Below are 23,931 nucleotides of genomic sequence, written 5' to 3'. Positions count from 1 at the left end.
TCGTAACCAACCAAACTTGTAAAACGCTGTTTCTTTGCAAGTTTTTCCAACTCAATTGCTTGTTTCCTTCGTGCATTTTTACAATATCACAAAATTTAATTTCCAGTGTCAAGTTTTGAGGCCCTCTTCATTAACCAAGAGACAAATCTTGTATGGTACAAATTAATATACTGTCTAAATATTTCTTTTATAGCATAGCCTCGGACCATCTATATGCAAAACTTTCCTGCTACAGTTAGCTCTCGGCTTAATCACAATCAATTATCCCTGGAAGCTTCGCATTATAGGTTATAACAAATTACATTCACCACTCCCAATAAAGCAAACAGAACAGTTTTTTGTTTGCCCTCAACTCGTTTCAAGTTTTATTCTCTGACTGAGCAAAACATGAAAAGTAAAAGAAATAAATCAGATGTTTTGCACACTGCTATGAAACCGGAGCAAAGTAAAATGTGTAGTAACGGGTGCAAAAGCCATCTATAGCGTGAGGTTAAAAATGTTTGAAATTTTATTATTGCTGCTCAACTTGTTTTGCGTTTCACTCGGCTCACTTTGTAAAGTTGGTTAATCATAAAACAAGCATGTCAGTCAAAAAGGTAAACATTGATTGGGTACTTGTACAAGCCAACGACAGCATTTTGATGGCACCAAGACTTCAAACATGTGACAGGCTTGTTCGACTCAATTACGCAAAAGAAGCATGCACTTTTCCTAGTCAGTAGTCAGTAACGATTGCATCACATATATTCCTTGGGACAAAACGTTGGATTTTGCACTTATTTGCAAACAGTTGTATGTTGCTGGTTAGATAACTATAGATCCGGGTACTATATTCTGTCGGTTTGTCAACTTCTTGTTTTTGAGTTGTAGGGCGCAAAATCGAAAATTTCACAAATTTGCTGAACAAAGAAATTCCGTGGCGCATAAACGCTCAGAAGCAAAAGCTCATTTAGACACTTTGTGTGACGCTCTCCACGATTTAGTCGGTAAAAATTGTTCCTATGCTCATTAATTCCTATGCTCCAGACCTTGAACAATAATATGATATTTAGCAAATTAACTTCAGTTTTACAATTCTTTGCTTGTTTATTTTTATATTGATTTTTCATTAGCTTCATTTGTCTACAGGCTGAACGGTGCGCTGAATCACCTGACCACAAGCAATATTATGTTTGATTGTTTATAGCCCAAACGATTTCTATTCTTGTGTGTTGAATGGCGATTTGTGCTTCTTGCATCAGTCAAGTTCGGCAGACCTGAAAAAATTCCTTAGAAGGTATAGTTCTGGCTCTTCGTCCCTATTTAATTTCCGGAAAGTTACTCGGGCTGTACTACGTCTATTTCCAGAAATCTTGTCCCACGATTCGTTAACCACTTCCTGTTTTCGGCTTCTGTAGGGGCAATCTTTTACCAAGTGCCCTGATTCTGCGCAGTAGTGGAAGGTTTTCTCTTGGCCCTCATATTCTACAATGAATTTATACTGGCCAAAATAAATAAAAGATGGTGGTTTGGCTTAACAATGAAATAAACATTTTTTTGTTAAACTTATAGAAATTACTTTCTTTAAACATCTCGTACCTGGAGATACAGATGCATCGTATTGTTTTATTTTTAAAGTTATGACATCTTTTTGTGAGAATTTATTTAATTTAAGTTGCTATGTTTTTGCTATGTATAAAAAACTCCTTATACTTCACAATTTTTGATACTTACTTTAATACGATGGTTTACTTTGATGCTCCGCTGCATTGTGACACGAAGCCATTGTTTGCAATGAACTTTAAAGTTTAGTCTGCAATAAATTCAAAAAGCAATCTCGTAAAACAACTTTTTCTTTTGTAACTAAAGTTTGCACTAAACCATGTACACTTATCACATTTACATGGTTACGTTAAAGGTACTTCAATATAAAGGTCATTTTATTGTCAACGTCTTTTATTGTTTTTATTGTAAAATGTGTTGTACGTTTTAGACGATTTTAGCATTTCACGTTGAGGCAATGTATCATGTTTGTTGAACACGTTTAAGAGCACCTCATTTTGCACCTGCCCTCCCCTAGTCATGAAAGCCAGCACTGTTTAAATCCCTGTAGAAAAATTCGTAAAAATACACAATGGTGAGAAGTTTAGCCTGGATTTGCATGGTGCCCGACCGAGAATGTTGTTATATGCCGTTTTTTGTCGTCAATAAATTAAGTTTAATATAAGCTTTATGCTTTAGCTTTGTAGTTACCTGTATGATTGAAGAATTTTCAACTTTCCACTTTCAACTGACTTTTACTGCTGGTGTCTGCTCTTAAATTGTAAAAAAAAAATTGCTGCAAAGTTAGATGCAATTAACAATAGCGTGTTTTTGGCAATAGCTGTAGGATTGCAGAATAACCTATCACGATTTTTTGAAATTGATCATGCCTCTAAGCAACTTTAAGTGAATAAGCTAATTATATATTTGTTGTCGGAAGACGCAGAAACATGTAGCAGTTAACAGGCGTGAAATTCTATGGTCATCGTGAAAGACTGGTCGATTTAAATAAGAACATTAAATCTTAGTAGAATTTGCAGAACAATACCATAACGTACAATATTAGAATGGAAGTATTTTATGACATACATTCGAAAAAGATTCTTGAAATAAAGATTTTAGGTCAAAACGTGCTTGACAAGAATCAATATATTTTGAAAAATAGCTACGAATTTTTTATTGTATTCTGGTTTAGTTTTTACAAGTATTCTCTCCCAGTACATAAATTTCACAAATTTGTTAATATTCTGATTATAACCTTTATTGCGATGGTTCCAGACATACAAAACCTTTAAATTTAGGAACAAACACCACACAAGAAAGGTAATACAGTGAGACCTCGTTAATCCGGACCACTTCGTTTCGTCAAAAAATGTCGGTTTAGCGGGGTATCCGGATTATTGGAAAGTAAAAAATCAATCAATCTTGCAGATGCAGCACCGTGTTCAAAACGCAGTATGCACCTTACTCCAATTCTAAGTACCGAGTTTCAGGCTGGACAGCAACTAAAATAAAATTATATTTTTTGTATGATCCGACCCAGTGTCGAACCCCAGAACCACCGTATTAAACACGAATGCTCTAAGCCAGAAGTGACGATCTTGCGGCCGCAAATCGATTTGAAAACCGCTCTTGCATGGTGAAGCATTCCGGTGAGACCAGCAGTCTAGAACTTTCTTAGGCCTGTTTCCAATTTTTGCGCAATGCGATATCAAAAGCTGATAGCACGATTGAGTCGCAGCAGTATGTCTTCAATAGATTGCCGCACTCAACCTACGTAATGTACGTATTTTTTTGCGACCGCGGAAGCGTTGTTTGTTAGTGTTGATGAACAAATTATTTTTTCGTTTCTAAAATACTGTACAGTATTTCATAGTATGACTAAAAATCTGTGCGGCTTACTCAGCTGTAACTGACAAAGTGGCTTGCCACAACGAATAGGACCGTCACCGCTGCTACAACGTCATTATGCAACGCAACGCAATTATGCGTAGATAATAATCGGCTATTGTTTCGTCAACAAACTAACATACTGTATTAGGACAATCGTGAATCATTTTCGCTTAACTGTTAATAATAATCCGGTTTATCGGATTTTATTGCTATTGATTTAGCACATTTGTTCCAAAACTTTTGTGTCGGAGTCGGACAGCGGGGTTTCCGGATTAAAGGGGTAAAATGCATAGGAAGAAATCCGTTCCCGGCAGTTTTGTGTCGGATAGCGGGGATTCCGGTTCATCGGGGTACGGATTAACGAGGTCCCACTGTACTTGTAGATAAAACTGTAAATGTGTCACGGGATTATTTTTATGCACCTGTTTTGTAGACACCACATTATATACCGTCTTTTCTTTGCATTGTGTTGTTTTTATGCATGTTCACGGTCTGCCGTATTTTATTTGTTTATGTTCTTTTACTTGTTCTTGTACACCTGTTTTTATCAAATCTCTTGTGACGTCTCACGTAGTTACCCCAAAGGCTAAATTAGTATCGTGTTTTACGTTCCACGTTGATTCCTTCATCGCGTGGAATTTGTTTGGTGTAGTACTGTGCGCGGCTGGGCGACGGTTGTGGGCAGTTACGTTTCGGTTTGAGTGAGAGATGATCGTTTTTATTAAGTAAAATGCCATTAAAAGATGTTAAAGCAAACCTAGCTATTTGACTAGCTGTGGAGCGGGCAGTTCCTGGTTAAGAAAAAGTTTGGTTACAATTGGCGAGTGCGCCAGGATCCCGCAGTCAAAAAAAAAAAAGGTATCAAGGTATTGTTTACCAGTATGGCTTTTAATGTGACGTTGCCTCCACTGAGATATAAGTCCAATGAAGACTTTCAAGACTTTCTCAAAGTTTTTAACTCCTACTGCGCCAGCGTTAGGGCAAATCAAGATTTTAAGAAACACCTCCTCATTGAAAGTTTCGATAAGGACTTTGTCTGGGAAATTCAAGGGAAAGATGCCTCCGTCTACGACTTAGAGTTCGACGAGTTGGTGGAAAGGGCTTCAGAAGCAGGACGATCAAAGGCGGAAATCAGCAGATTAAAAAACAGCCTTTTGGATAGGGTACAAGAACCGGACGAATCTACACGATCATTCGTCTACGCTTTGCGGAAACAGGGTGACATGGCATATGCCAGTGCAGATCAAGCACCTGTAAAAAATGAGGTACTCTACTTGGCATTGATCCGGGGTTTGAGAAACCGCAAAATATCGGAAACCTTAGTCACAGACCTAGAGATCGGCAGGGACTTCTTCATTACCAGCGCCCGAGCCATTGCCCTGGACGTCTCGGAAAAGACTCCGTGTTCAGACGTGTTCACTGTCGCTCGACTTTCATATGGAGACGAAAGCCGCCAGGACGAAGCCACTGTTTTGATGAAGAATGAACTTGCTAAGATAAGTGGCGAGATAAAATTGTTTAATGACAATATTCAAGGCCGGATTTCCAGTATTGACGAAACTGTGTCTTCAGTGAAAATGCAAATGAACACTTTACAACGAGACGTGGATCGCCTCCATTGGAAACCACGCGCACCGGGTCCGTCTGAAGGAAGAAATCAACGATACCGAAACCGTAAGTCCCCTTCCGATAAAACACGTGGGGTCCGAAACAACCCACGCTCAAATGCAAATCCGTCTAAATATGATTCATCTAGGCGAGATCGCCTAAACCGTCAAAGCCTAGCTACGAATCACAACCCTCGGACTAACGCATTTGATGTAAACAGATCAAAGTTAAGTTGGAATCGATCCCGTCCGCCTGCTCCAGCCACCGCAACACCCGCTCAACAACAATACCGGAAAAGGTTATACAAGTATGTTAATATGATGTCGTGTTCTATGCCCATTTGTGCTCTGGTAGACACGGGAGCCAGCGTATCACTCATGTCTAAAACTTTGTTCGATAAAGTTTCGTCAGAAAATCCGAGTACTACACTAGGCCCCACGTTAGATACACAGTTAACAACGGCTAGCGGGACGGCCCTACAGGTGTTAGGCCTTGTCACATTATCAGTGCAAGTGGCCGGTTTGATCACAGAGTGCGAAATCTACGTAGTTAATCAACTCACGGAAGATTTCATCATTGGGTTAGATTTCGTCCAGCATCACCAATGCCGGATCTGCTACGAAGACAAAATTCTAGAAGCCGGATCGTCGTCGACACCCCTGCTCGATGGAAAAGTGACCTTACAGCGAAACGAGGTTTATATCGTCGAAGACCTGATCGTCCCCGCTTCCACTGAGGTGTGTACTTTTGGCATATTTTGTATGGATCCGATGCTTAAGATGCCCGACGTTGAGTTTCCGGCACTAGTTGAAGGTAATCTCCGATTGAATGATAAATATGGGGTACTAGCGGGTAACTACCTCACGCAAGTTCATAACGGAAAGGTCCCCATTCGATTGGCTAATTTCAGTGATGACGAAGTCAGATTAGTCAACGGAACCAGGGTCGCCACCCTACATCCAGTCTCTGTATTCGGCGGAGGTGATGTTTACCAGCCCGGCACGTGCGCTTTAGTTTCGAGATTAAACTCCACGTGTGACTGCAATAATAACCGATGCATTGTGAACTCCGACCAAAGATGCTCCGTAGCGTCGGTAGAAGAACATCGTTTTAAACCCCAACGTGATCACTTGCAAGCTATCGAAGAAGGCGTAGATTTAGGGACGAAGCTGTCTAAGAGTGAACGTCGCGAAGTACTCAATTTATTATCGAAGCATTGGAAGTGTTTTTCGACCAGTCAATTCGATCTAGGCAAAACCGACTTGATAGAACACCATGTCGATATTGGGACTAGCGCCCCTGTGAGACAACCGCATCGCCGAATACCCCCTCGAGACAAGCGAAAGGTAGAAGAAATCCTCACGGAAATGGAGAAGCAAGGCTTGGTTCGCACATCCACATCCCCTTGGTCCAGCGCCATTGTTCTTGTACGGAAAAAATCGGGCGAGGTGAGGTTTTGTGTTGATTACAGGCGCGTAAATGACCTGATGAAAAAGAACAGTTTCCCAATCCCACGTGTCGACGAGAGCCTGGACGAATTGTCGAGTAACATTTATTTTTCTACTCTGGATCTGCGTTCAGGGTATTGGCAAATACCCATGAATCACAGGTCCCGCGAGGTTACTGCTTTTACCACCCACATGGGGTTATATGAATGGAACGTTATGCCGATGGGTCTTAGCAATTCGGCGGCTACATTTCAACGATTGATGCACATCGTTCTAAATGGATTGGAGTGGCGCGGCGCTTTAGCATATTTAGACGATGTGATCGTGTATGGTCGCACATTCGGGGAACACATGTCTCGTTTAAGCGATGTTCTAAGTCGACTGGAAGAAGCCGGTTTAACACTGAAACCGTCCAAATGCTCTCTTTTTCAAGAATCGGTGAAATTTTTAGGGCATAAAATTTCTAAGGAAGGCGTGATGTGTGACGCCGAGAAAGTAGAGGCAGTCGCGAATTGGCCGATACCTCGCACCGTGAAACACGTTCGACAGTTTGTGGGTCTGACATCATATTATAGGAAGTTTATTCCAAATTATGCCAAAATTGCCTCACCGTTGCACAAACTCACCGAGAAGAACAAGAAGTTTCAGTGGACCGAAGAGCATCAGGACGCCTTTGCTACTTTGAAGCGTTTGCTGTGTACCGCACCAGTGCTGGCATACCCAAACTACGACAAGCCGTTTATTCTCGACACCGATGCATCCGATAACGCAATTGGCGCTGTTCTGTCACAAGTCATAGATGACAGAGAGCGTGTGATCTCGTATTGTAGCCGATCTCTAGGGAAAGCAGAAAAGAACTACTCCACGACTCGAAAAGAGCTTCTGGCGGTCGTCTGGGCAACAAAATTGAATAAGTGTCACCTACTAGGTCAAAAGTTTTTGCTGAGGACGGACCATGCATCGTTGCGTTGGTTATGGCAGTCAAAGGAGTTGTATGGATAATGCGCTCGATGGATAGAACACCTTGCCGAGTACAATTTTGAGCTACTCCATCGACCAGGACAAAAACACAAAAACGCTGACGCGTTGAGTCGACGCCCTAACGAAGGTACACAGGTGAACCTCCCCTACAAATGGCATGACCAACAAGTTGCAACAAGCCTCGAAGATTCCAAGCAAACAGTCAACAACATAGATCTTAGAGGCAACATCGGGTTTCTTCCGAATGAAGTACTGAATCTACAGGAAGAGGACGCAGAGATTGCCCCCGCTTTGAGATGGCTACAGTCGGGGAAAAGACCTCCGTACAAACAGGTTAAAAACCTGTCAAGAATGACTAAGCATCTATGGGCCCAATTTGGAAATTTACACACTTTTGACGGCCCAGTTTAGTGGACAAATAGTAATCGCAGTTTACCGGGAACACACTGTTATCGACTTATAACCCCGGAACCTATGCATTTGTCTGTTTTGCAGTCACTACACGATTGCGTTCTCGGCGGGGCTCATTTAGGGTTGACGAAAACTTGCCACAAAGTAGAAGAAAAATTTTATTGGCCTGGTTGGAGACAGGACACCGAAAAATATTGCCGAAACTGCGATTTATGTCAAAGGAACAAGAAACCGCCGGCCGAGCCAAGGGCGAGGTTGGTTCCGTCCACGGAAGATAGGGCGATGCAGAGAGTAGAAATAGACGTCGTGGGACCCCTACCTATGACATCATCAGGTTTTCAATACATCTTGGTGGCGTGCGATTTATTTACCAAGTACGTAAGGGCCTGGCCCATGCGCAATCAAACAGCAAAAACCACAGCGGACATCTTGTTCCACCGATGGTTCACAGTTCATGGTGTACCAGATGTTATCCACAGCGACCGGGGTGGGAACTTTGAGAGCGAGGTCTTCAAAGAACTGTTACGATTGATGGGTTGTTCAAAAACAAGGACCACAAGTTATCATCCACAAGGGAACGGGGGAGTTGAGAGAAACAACAAGACCATCATCACCATGTTACGAAATTACGTACAAGAAGACCAACGTAGTTGGGATCAAGCTTTGTCAGCCGTCGTGGCGGCCTATAACGCGAGCGGCCACGACAGCACAGGTGTATCGCCGCATTTTTTATTAACTGGTCGTACGCTTCGTTTACCTGCGGATTTATTGGGCACACCGACCGGTGGAGTGCTGAAAACGCCGGTTATTCAGGATTTACAAACGCGGTTAAAGATTGCAGAAAAGACGGTGAGGGAAACGCTACGAAAACAACGAACGAAGATGGCTGACCTCTACGACCAACGACAAAGGGGGCTACCAATTGAAGTGGGGAAAGAAGTATGGCTGAAAGACCCAGTGGTCCCACAAGGAGAATATCGTAAATTTCATCTTCCTTACAAGGGCCCCTTCACGGTAGTGAACGCACGACATCCCACGTATACTATTAAAAACGAAGCCGGCAAAGAACAAACGGTTCATTTTAACAGAATGAAATTAAGGGTTCATAATGAGGACAAGCGTGATAATCAACTCCCGTACGATCATGTTTCGGATAATGGCATTAACCACTGTTCTCCTTTTGAAGGTTTGGTGTTCATACCACTAAATTCAACGGATACCGCCACCGGAGAATCCGAGGCTACATCAATCAATACGAGCGCGACTGAGCGATTATTCAGTAGTCAAGGACGGGAAGACTCGGCAGTTGGGCAACTCAGGATCACAGAGGAGGGCAATAACGAGACAATAGAGACAGGTCAACCTGCCCTCGAAGAGAACGGCCCCATTCCCAGCGAGACCACTTCGGCCATGACGGAAAGAAACCTACCGCCACGGCGAGCTCGAAGACAAACACGTTTTTACCCGGATATTGAATAACTTTTCCGGGGCCGGAAAAGAACTGGTCTGGGGGGGATGTCACGGGATTATTTTTATGCACCTGTTTTGTAGACACCACATTATATACCGTCTTTTCTTTGCATTGTGTTGTTTTTATGCATGTTCACGGTCTGCCGTATTTTACTTGTTTATGTTCTTTTACTTGTTCTTGTACACCTGTTTTTATCAAATCTCTTGTGACGTCTCACGTAGTTACCCCAAAGGCTAAATTAGTATCGTGTTTTACGTTCCACGTTGATTCCTTCATCGCGTGGAATTTGTTTGGTGTAGTACTGTGCGCGGCTGGGCGACGGTTGTGGGCAGTTACGTTTCGGTTTGAGTGAGAGATGATCGTTTTTATTAAGTAAAATGCCATTAAAAGTTAACAAGGCAAAACCGGCTAAGTGACTAGCCGTTAGAGCGGGAAGATTCCTGGCTAAGGAAAAATTTGGTTACAGATAAAACTGTAAATGTACAATTAATACCTATATGTATTAATCCTAATTAATTTTTGTTAATTTCAGCAATAATATTGTGTCATAAAATGAATGCTCTAATAAGCTTATTTAACGAGGAATTTAGGCAAGCCACTGTAGATTACGGCATAGGTCTCCCGGACTACGAATATATATCGTATTTTCTTGATTAAAAGAATAGGAGCCGCCCTCGATTAGAAGCCGCTAAAGTTAAGTATTACTCTATTGAAAGCCGTTCACATACATGAGCTTCTGCGACAGGTGCTCTCTTTGAAGTACTGTCTCGTTCGATCGATTTGAAAATTGGAAGCCGCCCTTGAAAAGAAGTCGTCATCGATTAAAAGGCGCGAAAATGATCAAAAAAAACTGCAGCCGCGACTTCTATTCGAAGTAAGTTCTTCAGGTATTCCACTTAGGGAAGGTTTGCTTTAAGAAACATTCCATTAACTACATGCACTTTAATGATATTACCACATATGCATAGCTTGAATTGTATAATACGATGAGTGATGGCGTGTACTATTATAACCGTCATTTTCATGTTATATATATGCCCAATAAAATCTATTTTGTGCTTTTCTGTATCCAAGCAAATGAAATGTTAGTTTTTAGTCTCTAAGGACACCTAGCAATTAATTTTAATATGGTCAAAGACTCAAAGCAAGAACGTGCTAAAGTGAATGTCTTTTTATCACCATATCTAGCATGTCTTGATTAGTCATATTTGGATCGGTTTAAAAGTAACAGTTGTAGTATGTAGATACATACACTCAGAGAAAAAATTTGTAAACTTATACGTTGGACCCGATGAGTGCGAATTTTAAAGGGAACTCTACATCCCACGTCATGTACTATAAATCATTAAAATAAACGACTTGACCATCTAGAAGTCTTTACCCTTGCTAAAATAATTGAAAATTAACTGACAATAATTAATTCACGCGTATACTGGAGGAAAATGTCGGACAAGCAGAAATACAGCGTAGTAAAATACTATCGTACAAACATTTATTTGCAAGTCCCGGAGATCTTATAACCTCTGAAAAAAGCCTGCCAGTTCTTGTATTGTTTCTACATGTCACATTTCGTATTTGAGCAGGAATTCGCAGTGGTGTCATCAAAGCCGCGCTGCGACAAGTTCCGGCATCACTGCAACTCTGCTAATAAGTCTACTATATTTCATTGTTTTAAAATTTATGTTTCTGTATGGGTGATTAAGTCATAGGCCTAAGCCTTCTTTGCTTGATTTAAATGATCGAGTTATGCTAACTTCGAGTTCGCAGCCTTGGCCAATACTATGCTCTTTTCTAGGCGAAGCCAAACCTTGAAAAACCAATACACTTGAATATTTGTTCCAACACCGTGACACATTTCATTAATAATATTTCAAACATGGCAAACATTTTTATCTGGTTAAAATTTTCTAATGTCTGTTTTCTTCAAGGAATATGGCTTGTCGTCAACAAAATAATGTTGTTTAAAATGTAGCAAATTGTTATGAAAAATTCCTAACCAATTCATGAACCCATTATTTTAATGCACTCATACGACGCCAAAGCACATTGAAGTAGGCGTTAACTAAGCTGTTTGAATAAAACCGTCGTTTTAGCAACGAGCTTTCGTCTACGACCATACCACGTTGAGTACACCCCATCTCGTCCGATCTGGGAAGTTAAGCAACGTCGGGCCCGGTTAGTACTTGGATGGGTGACCGCCTGGGAATACCGGGTGTTGTAGGCTTTTTGATTTTTTTCCAAATACGTGATGCTACACAAAAAAAATATTGACTAATAAAAATAATTATAATCGATTAACAGTTTTTTGTTTCAAACTGTGCATGCGAAACGTGAATTGAGAGAACATTTATTCCATAGTGGTCAGACCGCGTAGTATTGTTATGTAGTTGTTTTAAAATTTACTACTTTGCAATAAGCATCTTCATCGTGCAATATTGACAGTTTGGTGAAAATTCGTCAGTATTAGCCCAAGGCTACAAACTCGATCGATATTTATTGAAATTCAAGTTTGAGTTCACAAAGGTTTTACAAGGACGAGTTCAATTTCGAGTTTTGCATATACAGTTATTTGAGGTCAAGTTCGATTTCCCCGCAATTAACTTATTCAAGTTCGAGTTCACATATATGCCAAGTTTTTCTGAGATCAATCCTTGAAGTTTATTGTAATGCAAGCTGCATAAATAGATGAAATTTTTATTACAATTGTTACGTCAAAGTCGTTGTGTGTTAATAACGATTCCTCAGTTAGTGATCGTCGACTCGATCGACTTTTTCCGAGTTCAAGTTTAACAGTTTTTTATTTTTTAAGTTCAGCAAAATGATCGAGTTCTGTTGAATTCAACTTCGAGTTGTTTCAAATTGCAATTGTAGCAAAATGTTTGAAAAGTTATATTAAGCCGAAACAGATATGAACAAATGTAAACCAATTCATAAATCCATTATATTAAATACATTATATTATATTATATTAAAATTCCTAACCAATTCATGAACCCATTATTTTAATGCACTCATACGACTCCAAAGCACATTGAAGTAGGCGTTAACATAAGCTGTTTGAATAAAACCGTCGTTTTAGCAACGAGCATTCGCCTACGACCATACCACGTTGAGTACACCCCATCTCGTCCGATCTGGGAAGTTAAGCAACGTCGGGCCCGGTTAGTACTTGGATGGGTGACCGCCTGGGAATACCGGGTGTTGTAGGCTTTTCGTAATTTTCGAACATTTTGTTTGCATTTTAATTTTTTAGATGAGCTTTTCAAAAGTCAAACTATTTTTGGATTTCTAATCAATATCATTTTTGAACATGTTTTATATTAGATATGTTTATTTAGTAAATATATATATTTATATATTTTACAGATTGAAGACGACCCAGACGAAGATCAGAACGAACAAACAGAATTGGACGAGGTGAATGATGCTGACCCCAACAAATCCGGGCTAAGTCACTCACTCAACGAGGTTGTGGACAGTGACGAGGGCCTCCACGACGAGGTTTTCAAAAGGGTCGGACCCAGTGTGGACGCGCCATCACCACCTAAAACGGAAAACATCGCGGAAGACGCTCAAACATGGCCGGAATCCATGACAAACGGAGAAAATAAAACCTCCGCTGACCTTGCTACGGAGACCATGGACGTCGAAATGGAGCAGGGCATGTCACAGTTATGTCTCCAGAAACCTAACAAGCGGATGATACAGAAGAAGCATCGAATGAAGTCGAGGAAGCGAAGGGGCATCAATCAGGTAGCTGCGACAACATTTCGGACAGTTCGGATAGTTCGGACAGTTCGAACAACGATGAAATGTGCACCGTTCGTTCGAAGCGAATTTTTACACTTCCTTGTTAACCTAACTTAAATTTTATATCACGGTAACCTAAATCTACTTTCTAATATAAATCTAACTTCAATTAAACCATAAACAGCTTAAATCTACTTTTGCATGTACCCATTCTCCTAACCTAATCGCCTAATTTTTTTAACTATGGGCTGCGTGACCTACTTTTTCCTACTAACCTACTAAAATCGCATTTGGTCCAGAAAAGAGTTTATTTTATGTGTTCCCCAGCGTATCAGTATAATAAATAGGTTATAGGCCTACGTATCCACTTACCAAAACGTGCTCTGCTACTAGACAGGCGCTTTGCCACTAAATCATGGCCCCGGACGTTCATCATTTCTGAGATTGCTCTTGTCAAAGTCGAAGTTTTATTGATCTCATATTGATTAAGCTTGACCAGTTTCACTTGGTTAGTGTTTTTTACAGTTTGCAAAAATATATTATCAGCGCACAGTATGGTAACCACCTCCATAGCTCAGGGTTTAGAGCACTGGTCTTGTAAACCAGGGCTCGTGAGTTCAATTCTCACTGGAGGCAATTCTACTTACACAGATAAGTTTTGTGGGGGTTGTACTAGCACGCATTCTTTCTCGACTTTACAGTATAGCCTACTGTATATACAACGGTAGCCTACTAGTGATTTGTTGAATTTGTTTGAATTAAGTTTATCACTGTGATGCAATGTAATTTTATCGCTCAGCACAAACAAAAGACGCGGACTTTTTTCGCAGAACAAACATGTTGTTTCATAAATGCAAGTTAAACGAAGCTCATGTTTTTTTTCAAATTACAGTTTATGAGTTTTTGAGCTTATTAGTATTAATAAGTTTAAACTTGCCGCAAGATTGAGCGTACCGTATTAGCCTACCTAATGAGCAGGTCGGTGTCTAGGTTTATATTTTCTTCGTGCACGACAGCATGCACCAAGGAGCAAAGCAATAACAATTCCCAGTAACTGTTTACAATTTTCGATGTCGATTTCAAGGAAATGCACAAAATGGAAACGGATATACCAAATTGATCAGAAAATACAGGCTCTGTAGCAAGGATCCAAAAATTTAAGTATACGATGTGCTATGGTGGTTACGAAAGTTATGGTGTACAAAGTACGATATATATTTTTTGTTCCTGCATGGCCAACATCTTCTCTCGGGTCCTATATTTTATGTAACTTATATAAACATACACGCATTCCGGTGAGCTTATTTTTGCCCTTTATAGTCTACGATCTGCCGCCCCATAAGCCCTCGCCTTAATCCGCTACTGTGAGAGAACTTTGATTTACAGTGAATTATATCACTCTCCTTGTACTTGAAGATTTGAAAGACCTACATCCAGTTAAGGCGATCGTCGTTGACTCTTCGTCCTGTGACGTTGCGTTTTTACCCGAAAAGTGTCTGGTTGGTGTAGGCCTATCTTAGCACTAAATTTGCAAAATGAAGCTTTTATTTTGGATTTGCCTGATAATACTGATATTGTGAACCTTGATAGAATCTTGAAGATTTTTTTGTATTCGTATTAATTTCCACACAAAATTTTGTTTAGATTTATTCACATTAATTTTCGTGTTATAGACTGTATCATTAAGTTGCGACAAAATATTTGCATGCATTTTACAAAAATGTTATTAAAACAGTCATGTTTGTTTGAGCAAAGACTACAAACAGCAGAAAATATTTTTGTCTTTTCATTGGTCTATTGATATAAGTTACTCCATGTACTGTTACTGCATGTTGTCCCAAAACACGAATTTCAATTTATCAAAATACCACAAATTTTTTGATGGTTTTGTACAAGCGGAAGATTTTATTATAAAAGATTAGCATTTTGTACTAGAACTGGTTGCCTGTAACCCTCCTTGTGAAATCTTTCTTGGGGAGAGTGTCATTAAAACCTAATATACAGACTAGCAACAGACTTGAACTTACTCTTGAAAATTGTTAACAAGCAAAAGCGAAAGAACAGGTGAAATATGTTTTTCTCTCCTCTTGTTTATCAAGATGTAATTATGTCATTAATAACACCGGCTTCAATATTATTGACGTTTCCACTCAAGTTCTTCGATTTCGTGTTAAGTTTTGGTTGTCCATTAGAGTTAGATGTACAGCATTGGTACTCTTGACAAAGTTCGGACACGCATGAAAGGAGACAAGTTTGGTTTCCATTTTGGGCGTTCCCAGCGCTACTACTGGCAACAAACGACAATTTCACAATCGAAATATTGGATGTACTTTTTATGCCAAACATGTTATTATTATTAACTTTTAAATCATTTAATTATACATGGAGTGGTTAAAACAAGGCTATGATTCTTCTATGTTTGCAGTTTACTTATACGATATCGCAATTAGCATTTTCATACCATGACGATAACTTTGATAGTGTAGATTATAAGCTCACCTGGTGCAACTATCGTCATACAAAGAAAGTATGATTTCGTTCGCTTGCTGTAGTGCACCTGTCCCCGATTTTGAAGCATATGGGCAACTTCGCACACCGCATTTCCATTTGCCTTCCTCACAGTCGTACACTTCGGGCTGAAGTGTGACAGAATGTACGCCGATGTCGTGAAACACTTGATTTAACTTTTTCGCTGTTTCAACAAAATCGTCTTGGCCATGCATGGTCACGTGAGCTGAGGCGATAGTGCAATTTCCAGACAATTGCCAAACGTGCAGTTCGTGAATGGACAAAACACCTTCGATCTATTTCCACATAAAATATAGGCTAATTCAACATAAAGACATGCTTGAGATTACTTATTCGTTATTAGTCTACCAGTGATGAAAAAATTTTCATCTCACCTGCTTCACTTTGGCCATCAGCTCATCCTTTTTGATATGCGGTGGTGGAGTTTGCAGCAGTATCATTGCAGACTGTTTTAGCAATGGAATGGTCGTATACATAATAATTCCTGCAATGACTAAAGTCATGACCGGATCAGCGTAGTACCTCCAGTCTTCCTAAATAATAAAACAAACAAAGCTAACAAAGCATTCCATAACTTATAGTTTAAGTTTTAACCAAACGTGATTTCGACTTTAGTTTGATAAATTACCAATTTATGTTGAAATTCTTCAATACATTCATTTGATTTGAGATCGCGTCGTGTCAGTAATACTATACCTCCACAAAATAAATTATGAGAGCGCTTATGATCACAACCACAGACCCTAGCGCATCGCCAAGTACATGCAGAAAGACTCCCTTCATGTTGAGCTGCGAGCCGCCGTGCTGTTTCACTTTTTCAACATCTCTGTTGTCACTGTCGTTTGATTCTGCGATTAAGAATGAAACCAGTTTGATGGTAATACGAAAAAATCGATAAATATTTGCCAAACTAATTTTACATTGCTTACTGTGATCATGATTGTGTTGATGACCATGATCATGACCATGGTCATGACTGTGATCGTGACCGTGAGAATGACCATGAAAAAGAACCAGGCCAATCAGATTGATCAACAAGCCAACGCTACCCACTATAATCACAAGAAGTGGTTGGTCGATCGGTTCAATCACAACTAACCTGAAGAGATAAATGTTGTTACTTGATTTTATGTTGTTTTACCAAGAATGATTAAATCATTGTATCTGTTAATACTGATTTGCATTGATTCACGCAAACCATATTCAGCGGATTTAAACTTATCATGAATAAATGCACTTGTTGCAGGCGGAACTTGGTGGTGGCCAAATTACTGGTTCCACAATGTCGCTTATTTGTTAACTTGTTGTTAATCGCGTTAATTGTTTTAATTACGTGGCAATAGCAAATTTAATAATTTCAAGACCCATGCACGCTAAAGATCAAACCCTTAGCGCCAGTTTCTTGATATTTATCAAGTTGTTTGACGATAATTGCTTGGAAAATTTAATAGTTTAAAAAGTATACAGGCAAAAAATTAAACTTTTTACAAGAGTTTTGTGAAAGGTAGGCTACATTTTAAGACAACAGTGAGTAAAATTAAATGTCAAGAAAGCAAAATGAGACCTCTGTATAGCGTCCATAACGATGCTAAAGCATAGAGCCAAGAGAAAAACAGCATTGGAGAGGGCGCCTACAACTTCTGCTCGGGCCCAACCGTACGTATTTATCTTGCTATCTTTCTTCGAATAGACGACCGCAAGAAATCCGATAATTATGCTGAGAACATCTGAAAGCATGTGGAAACTATCGGCAATTAAAGCCGTCGAATTTGTCAGATACCTGTAAACAAGTTTTACATTTGTATTGAACACCTAAATCTCATGTAGACCAATGTTTATTCTTTTTTATTGTACAATCAATTATTTACACTTTACAGTAAAACCATATTTTTGTCTAAAGACGTATATGAAAATTTGATATCAATTTTGCCCCGCTGTTTTTAAGAATATCTTACCCAACGATGATTTCGGCCAAGAAAAACGACGACGTCATTCCCAACATGCACAGCAGCGACGTGCGCTTACCTAATAGTCTTACGTGGCACATTTTTCTTAAGTTGGATATTATACTTCTAAGTTTAAAAAAATCTGCAAAAATACAAAATTCTTTATCGTGTGGGACAAGAACCAAAACAAGTTGACCATAAGCTTGAGTTGACCGTTGCTCCTAAGTTGAGTTTATAACAAAGAAACATTTTCAGTAGTTACCGCTAACAAAACGTTTTTAATTGGATTAAGTGGTTAATATTTTTCAATTTTCGCCGCTCTTAAGCAATTATTATAAATTTTCAATTATATCAAACTATCACAAAAACGCAAATTTGCCGCTAATTATTATACATATTATGTACATAATTACGTTATACGTTCTGGCAACTGTAACGTCACAATGTACACTCTATATATGACGTCGATGCTTTGGATCAAGCATGAATGACGTCTTAAGACGTCTGGTGTAGGTCATCCGAAAACTACACAAATACACACAGATCTTATAGCTAGAGCATAGTTCTAGGTCAGGAGCTTATACACTCTAGTTAAACTGTAGCAAAGATACGTAAACTTTTGGATGGAATTATTTAGACCTATTAAAACTTATTCCGTTGACGATATTTTTTAATTTTTGCTTTTGTTATAAAACGCTTACGTCATGTGATTAACATGGTGTGAACACGTAACAATTTGGCCAACGTTACAGTTTGTGCTCCAGTTGTCATCGTTATTGTAAATAGCCAACGTTGTGTATAGGCTATTGCATGTTTCTCCGTTTGAGCAGAAAAATGTTTTGCAAAATCCGCAATATTATAAGAATTTATTCATAGTGTACTGTATGTCAATGCCTATCGGGAAACAAAGGCTAATTTGTTTGAAGAATCAGGAACAAAGAAAACGATTATCGGTTTCAATTTTTCAACTTTTGATTTGTGTAAATCTTTTAGCGCAACCACGTGTCCACATCAAACAAGAGATAATATTGACAGGTTTATCGTACACAAACAAGTTACTTTCCTCCTTAAAATTTCAATTTCAGCTCTATTTTTCAAAACTTAACAATACCAACCAGTTTACTGAATTAGCCTACAGATTTACTAGGTTTACACAGTAATGTTTACATTGTTCATCAACGGACTATTTACTAGCCAATTTAGCCTATTTCTCATACATGACACATCATTGATTTTGTAAAAATATTTAAACGTCTGGAAAAATGTGTTTTTGTGAACGTATTCAGAAAGTCAAATTAATTATTCCAATGAAAATCTTGCTAGCATCCGATATTAGATCATTTTCGTGTGTATTGCTTTTATAATTTCAGTTTCTTTTAACAGGAAGCAATTTTGCAAACTGCACTTGTTTGTGGTATTGTCACGATTTGATACGCAGTTGCATGGAAGAGGGTCTACGACATTGTTTAGCCACGATTAAGTTATATAATAAACATTGATGCGATTTATTTGTCTTGCGTTCAATATTTATACCAATAATCTTATTTTGCTTTTATTTTATGGGCTCATTGTATAGACGTGTTCACATTTATAGTGTCAACAGGACAAGGCAATATTTTTCCAAAAAGTCCATGCTATTAACTCGAGTTTAATGCATATTTCTTTAAAACGTTTTTATTTCGTGCTTCGTCAAAAATTAAGGCTCATTTTCTTCTATATTCGATTAACAAACTTACTTGCGTTCAATAAGAGATTTTTGATTTCAAATTTGGTGTAAACGTGTTCATAGAAGACGATAACAGAATTTCGTAACCAACCAAGAGTTTTCGAAAGTTGTAAAACGCAGTTTCTTTGCAAGTTTTTCCAACTCAATTGCTTGTTTCCTTCTTGCATTTTTACAGTATCAAAAAATTTAATTTCCGGTGTCAAGTTTTGAGGCCCTCTACATTAACCAAGAAACAAATTTTGTATGGTACAAATTCATATACTGTCTAAATATTTCTTTTATAGCATAGCCTCGGACCATCTATATGCAAAACTTTCCTGCTATAGTTAGCTCTCGGCTTAATCACAATCAATTATCCCTGGAAGCTTCGCATTATAGGTTATAACAAATTGCATTCACCACTCCCAATAAAGCAAACAGAACAGTTTTTTGTTTGCCGTCAACGCGTTTCATGTTTTATTCTCTGACTGAGCACAATATGAAAAGTAAAAGAAATAAACCAGATGCTTTGCACACTGCACTGAAACCAGAGCAAAGTAAAATGTGTAGTAACGGGTGCAAAAGCTATCTATAGCGTGAGGTTAAAAATGTTTGAAAATTTGTTATTGCCGCTCAACTTGTTTTGCGTTTCACTCGGTTCACTTTGTAAAGTTGGTTAATCATAAAGCAAGCATGTCAGTCAAAAAGGTAAACATTGATTGGGTACTTGTACAAGCCAATGACATCATTTTGATGGCATCAATACTTCCAACACGTGACAGGCTCATTCGACTCAATTACGCAAAAGAAGCATGCACTTTTCCTAGTCAGTAGTCAGTAACGATTGCACCACATATATTCCTTGGGACAAAACGTTGGATTTAGCGCTTATTTGCAAACAGTTGTATGTTGCTGGTTAGATAACTATGGATCCGGGTACTATATTCTGTCGGTTTGTCAACTTCTTTTCTTTGAGTTGTAGGGCAAAAAATCGAAAATTTCACAAATTTGCTGAACAAAGAAATTCCGTGGCGAATAAACTCTCAGAAGCAAAAGCTCATTTAGACGCTTTGTGTGACGCTCTTCACGATTTAGTCGGTAAAAATTGTTCCTATGCTCTGTAATTCCTATGCTCCAGACCTTGAGCAATAATATGATATTCAGCAAATTAACTTCAGTTTTACAATTCTTTGCTTGTTTATTTTTATATTGATTTTGCATTAGCTTCATTTGTCTACAGGCTGAACGGTACGCTGATCATCACCTGAGCACAAGCAATATTATGTTTGTATGTTTATAGCCCAAACGATTTCTATTCTTGGGTGTTGAATGGCGATTTGTGCTTCTTGCATCAGTCAAGTTTGGCAGACCTGAAAAATTTCCTTAGAAGATGACTATAGTTCTGGCTCTGCGTCCCTATTTAATTTCCGGAAAGTTACTCGGCTTGTACTGCGTCTATTTCCAGAAATCTTGTCCCACGATTCGTTAACCACTTCTTGTTTTCGTCTTTTGTGAGGGCAATCTTTTACCAAGTGCCATGATTCTGCGCAGTAGTGGCAGGTTTTCTCTTGGCCCTAATACTCTACAATGAATTTATACTGGCCAAAATAAATAAAAGATGGCGGTTTGGCTTAACAGTGAAATAAACATTTTTTGTTAAACTTATAGAAATTACTTTCTTTAAACATCTCATAACTGGAAATATAGATGCATCGTATTGTTTTATTTTTAAAGCTATGACAACTTTTTGTGAGAATTTATTTAATTTAAGTTGCTATTTTATTGCTATGAATCCTGTTTTTGCTATGTATTAAAAACTCCTTATACTTCACAATTTTTGATACTTACTGTAATACGATGGTTTACTTTGATGCTCGCTGCATTGACACGAAGCCATCGTTTGCAATGAACTTTAAAGTTTAGTCTGCAATAAATTCAAAAAGCAATCTCGTAAAACAACTTTTTCTTTTGTAACTAAAGTTTGAACTAATACATGTACACTTATCACATTTACATGGTTACGTTAAAGGTACTTCAATATAAAGGTCATTTTATTGTCAACGTCTTTTATTGTTTTTATTGTAAAATGTGTTGTACGTTTTAGACGATTTTAGCATTTCACGTTGAGGCAATGTATCATGTTTGTTGAACACGTTTAAGAGCACCTCATTTTGCCCTCCCCTAGTCATGAAACCCAGCACTGTTTGAATCCCTGTAGAATAAGCTTGTAAAAATACACAGAATTACACAAAAATACAGTTTAGCCTGGATTTGGTGCCCGACCGACAAAGTTGTTGTATGCCGTTTTTTGTCGTCAATAAATTAAGTTTAATAAAAGCTTTAGGCCAGGGGTGGGCAACATACGGCCCGCGGGCCGGACCCGGCCCGCGACGGGGTTTTGGGCGGCCCGCAGACAGTTCAGCAGTTCAGTTTAGCAGTTCAGTTTTGACTTCAGCAGCTATTGAAGTACATTATTTGTTAATAAATTCATTAAATACTGTTTTTGGTCTCTATGCTTAAAACTTAAAGTTTACATTAAATACGATTTATTCCTTGCATAGGTGGATAAATACACGGTTAATGTATCGATTCAGGAATCCGGCCCGTCAAGTAGTTTATTTTCTCATATCAGGCCCGCCGGCCAAAAAAGTTGCCCGCCCCTGCTTTAGGCTGATGTTTGTAGTTACCTGTATGATTGGGGAAGTTTCAACTTTCCACTTTCAAGTTGTACTTTCCACTTTCCTGCTGTCAAATTGTAAAAAATATTGCTGCAAAGTTAAATGCAATTAACAATAGCGTGCCTCGGCAATAGCTGTAGGATTGCAGAATAACCTATCACGACTTTATGAAATTGATCATGCCTTTAAGTAACTTTAAGTGAATAAGCTAATTATATATTTGTTGTCGGAAGACGCAGAAACATGTAGCAGTTAACAGGCGTGAAATTCTGGTCATCGTGAAAGACTGGTCGATTTAAATAATAACATTTAAACTTGGCAGGCTTTGCAGAACATTACCATAACGTACAATATTAGAATGGAAGTATTTTATGACATACATTCGAAAAAGATTCTTGAAACAAAGATTTTAGGTCAAAACAGTTCGTGAATGGACAAAACACCTTCGATCTATTTCCACATAAAATATAGGCTAATGCAACATAAAGACATACTTGAGATTACTTATTAGTCTACCAGTGATGAAAAAATTTGGAAACACAATGTCTATAGCTTATGCTAAATCCTATAAGTGAATAAGTTGCATGAGTAATGAAGAGTAAAACACGTTTACTCACAGAAAAACGCTTGATTCGTGCGCAAAACTGACAAACATTTCGCGATCAGGTGCTGAGTGCAAAAAGCTTTCTTTAAACAAGTTCGTTGAACAAAGGTTTTAAATGACAGATGGAATGTGAACAAAATTTATCGTTATGGCTCGTAGTAGGGATTTTCTCAAATGTAAAAGAAAACCTGCGTTTGTGATACTTACGTGATGGAACTCACGTCATTTCGGGTTTCAGTTTATATGGTAATAAGTAGAATGAATAATTCGATGAATTTTTTATTGCACATTAATTTTTATGCCTATTTAAACGCTATCAACGTTATATAAGCCCATCCAATCGTGCTTATTTTATTTTAATCACGAAATTCCACTGTAAACGTTGCTAATTTCTAATAATAATCTATTGCGCAGACACACAGCAAAAGAGTTTTTCGCACTTCACATCGATTTCAATTAGTTTTGGGGAGTATTTTTGTAAATAAATCTAAGGGAATCAATTACTAACTTAGCAACTTTTTTCTAAATTTTGTACAGTATCTTTAGGTATAAGTAAAGAATTGGTCTTTGCAGCAAAGTTTTGAACATAATCTTATACAATTTCATACATGCTGTCAAATTTATAACCAATACAACAAACAACCGATTGCTCAAGTAACAAACGAGAAAGGTTCCAAACTGTAAATTAGCTCGTTATACACAGGGCAAGCTATTGTACTAGAATTTCTTAGGTTTTCTAGAAGAAGTTTCTGCAGTTTTTTGTGGAGAATTTTTTTCTTACAAAAAACGTGTCAGTTATGACAAATTTTAGTTCGCTTGTGCACTACTTGTGAAGTATTACACAATAAACTCATCTGTCATAAAGACCGCATATGTTGGCGGTAATTGTTTGAATATGAGCGAGGACGATAGTTGGTTGATAACTTGTTTTACTTCTGCTTCGATGATATGAGTTTTCATTTCTCAAATTGCGTGACAATGCTGTTAGTTGCTTGATTCTGTCTATACAAATTACTAAATTATAAAGTTCCCATTTTATTTATTATAACTAGGGCCCGCAAAAGTCAATAAAGTCAAAAATTTTTAAGGACCTCGTCTGACCACGAATCATAGAATAAAGTTGTTTTCAGCACCTAGGGGATTGTTTCTAAGAAGTTAATAGGTCAAAATAAAGTCAAAATTTACAATAAAGTCAAAATTTTCAATAAAGTCAAAATTTGTCAAAATATGGCTTTTTACAAAGTTTTTGTGTTTCTTGAGAGTAATTCTTGTAAAAATCCTCGTGGAAGCATTGTAAATTAGGAACTGCGACACAATTAAACCATATTAACCCATAAAAGCAGGAAATAAGTCACGATGCCCACTTGGATCAGCAGTAACTTTTAT

The 23,931-nt window shown here is 38.3% G+C and overlaps 3 protein-coding genes, 1 long non-coding RNA gene and 3 other non-coding genes across 9 annotated transcripts; 4 read left to right on the top strand and 3 right to left on the bottom strand.

Moving 5' to 3' along the window:
* Positions 1-1,237: 1,237 nt before the first annotated feature.
* Positions 1,238-2,285, bottom strand: LOC143452313 (uncharacterized). The gene is made up of 4 exons (XM_076953227.1): positions 2,233-2,285; positions 1,966-2,086; positions 1,714-1,792; positions 1,238-1,480 (listed from the first exon to the last, which is right to left on the bottom strand). The coding sequence occupies exons 2-4, from the start codon at positions 2,061-2,063 to the stop codon at positions 1,238-1,240; spliced, it is 420 nt and encodes a 139-aa protein (XP_076809342.1). The 5' UTR covers positions 2,064-2,086; positions 2,233-2,285.
* Positions 2,286-3,820: 1,535 nt separating this feature from the next.
* On the top strand, positions 3,821-4,769 carry LOC143453007 (uncharacterized; the record flags this gene model as incomplete). Its single annotated transcript, XM_076954159.1, has 1 exon — positions 3,821-4,769. A coding segment is annotated over exon 1 (474 nt), but the record flags the coding sequence as incomplete, so codon positions are not given.
* A 6,669-nt stretch (positions 4,770-11,438) lies between these two features.
* Positions 11,439-11,557, top strand: LOC143454734 (5S ribosomal RNA). The gene has a single exon (XR_013116344.1). It is a non-coding gene; the product is annotated as a 5S ribosomal RNA (ribosomal RNA).
* An 867-nt stretch (positions 11,558-12,424) lies between these two features.
* Positions 12,425-12,543, top strand: LOC143453563 (5S ribosomal RNA). Its single transcript, XR_013115225.1, has one exon. It is a non-coding gene; the product is annotated as a 5S ribosomal RNA (ribosomal RNA).
* Positions 12,544-13,646: 1,103 nt separating this feature from the next.
* Positions 13,647-13,719, top strand: Trnat-ugu (transfer RNA threonine (anticodon UGU)). The gene has a single exon. It is a non-coding gene; the product is annotated as a tRNA-Thr (tRNA).
* Positions 13,720-14,717: 998 nt separating this feature from the next.
* Positions 14,718-17,721, bottom strand: LOC143452723 (uncharacterized). 3 transcript variants are annotated; one of them, XM_076953781.1, is made up of 7 exons: positions 17,568-17,721; positions 17,177-17,392; positions 16,542-16,711; positions 16,309-16,460; positions 15,987-16,145; positions 15,583-15,887; positions 14,718-15,370 (listed from the first exon to the last, which is right to left on the bottom strand). In XM_076953781.1, exons 1-7 carry the CDS (start codon positions 17,657-17,659, stop codon positions 15,178-15,180), a joined length of 1,287 nt encoding a protein of 428 aa, XP_076809896.1. In that variant the 5' UTR covers positions 17,660-17,721; the 3' UTR covers positions 14,718-15,177. The 3 variants fall into 3 exon arrangements, with proteins under 3 accessions (XP_076809896.1, XP_076809894.1, XP_076809895.1); XM_076953779.1 differs by having other exon boundaries at positions 16,309-16,711; XM_076953780.1 differs by having other exon boundaries at positions 14,718-15,367; positions 16,309-16,711.
* A 1,996-nt stretch (positions 17,722-19,717) lies between these two features.
* On the bottom strand, positions 19,718-23,588 carry LOC143453454 (uncharacterized). The gene is made up of 3 exons (XR_013115197.1): positions 21,951-23,588; positions 21,361-21,475; positions 19,718-21,187 (listed from the first exon to the last, which is right to left on the bottom strand). It is a non-coding gene; the product is annotated as an uncharacterized LOC143453454 (long non-coding RNA).
* Positions 23,589-23,931: the final 343 nt, after the last annotated feature.

Source organism: Clavelina lepadiformis, chromosome 4 (genome assembly GCF_947623445.1).
Source record: "Clavelina lepadiformis chromosome 4, kaClaLepa1.1, whole genome shotgun sequence".
NCBI lineage: Eukaryota > Metazoa > Chordata > Ascidiacea > Aplousobranchia > Clavelinidae > Clavelina > Clavelina lepadiformis.
The sequence above is the reverse complement of the archived record's forward strand: the minus strand, read 5'-3'. Positions and strand labels throughout refer to the sequence as shown.

Coding starts and splice junctions, on each gene's coding strand:
- LOC143452313 (XM_076953227.1), bottom strand. CDS start 2,063: ATGACTAGGGGAGGGCAGGTGCAAAATGAGGTGCTCTTAAACGTGTTC. Junction 1,793..1,965: donor ATGCTAAAATCGTCTAAAAC/GTACAACACATT, acceptor AATTTATTGCAG/ACTAAACTTTAAAGTTCATT. Junction 1,481..1,713: donor AAGTAAACCATCGTATTAAA/GTAAGTATCAAA, acceptor TATTTTGGCCAG/TATAAATTCATTGTAGAATA.
- LOC143452723 (XM_076953779.1), bottom strand. CDS start 17,659: ATGTGCCACGTAAGACTATTAGGTAAGCGCACGTCGCTGCTGTGCATG. Junction 16,712..17,176: donor GTTATGGACGCTATACAGAG/GTCTCATTTTGC, acceptor TTATCTCTTCAG/GTTAGTTGTGATTGAACCGA. Junction 15,371..15,582: donor TATGACGATAGTTGCACCAG/GTGAGCTTATAA, acceptor GTTTGTTGCCAG/TAGTAGCGCTGGGAACGCCC.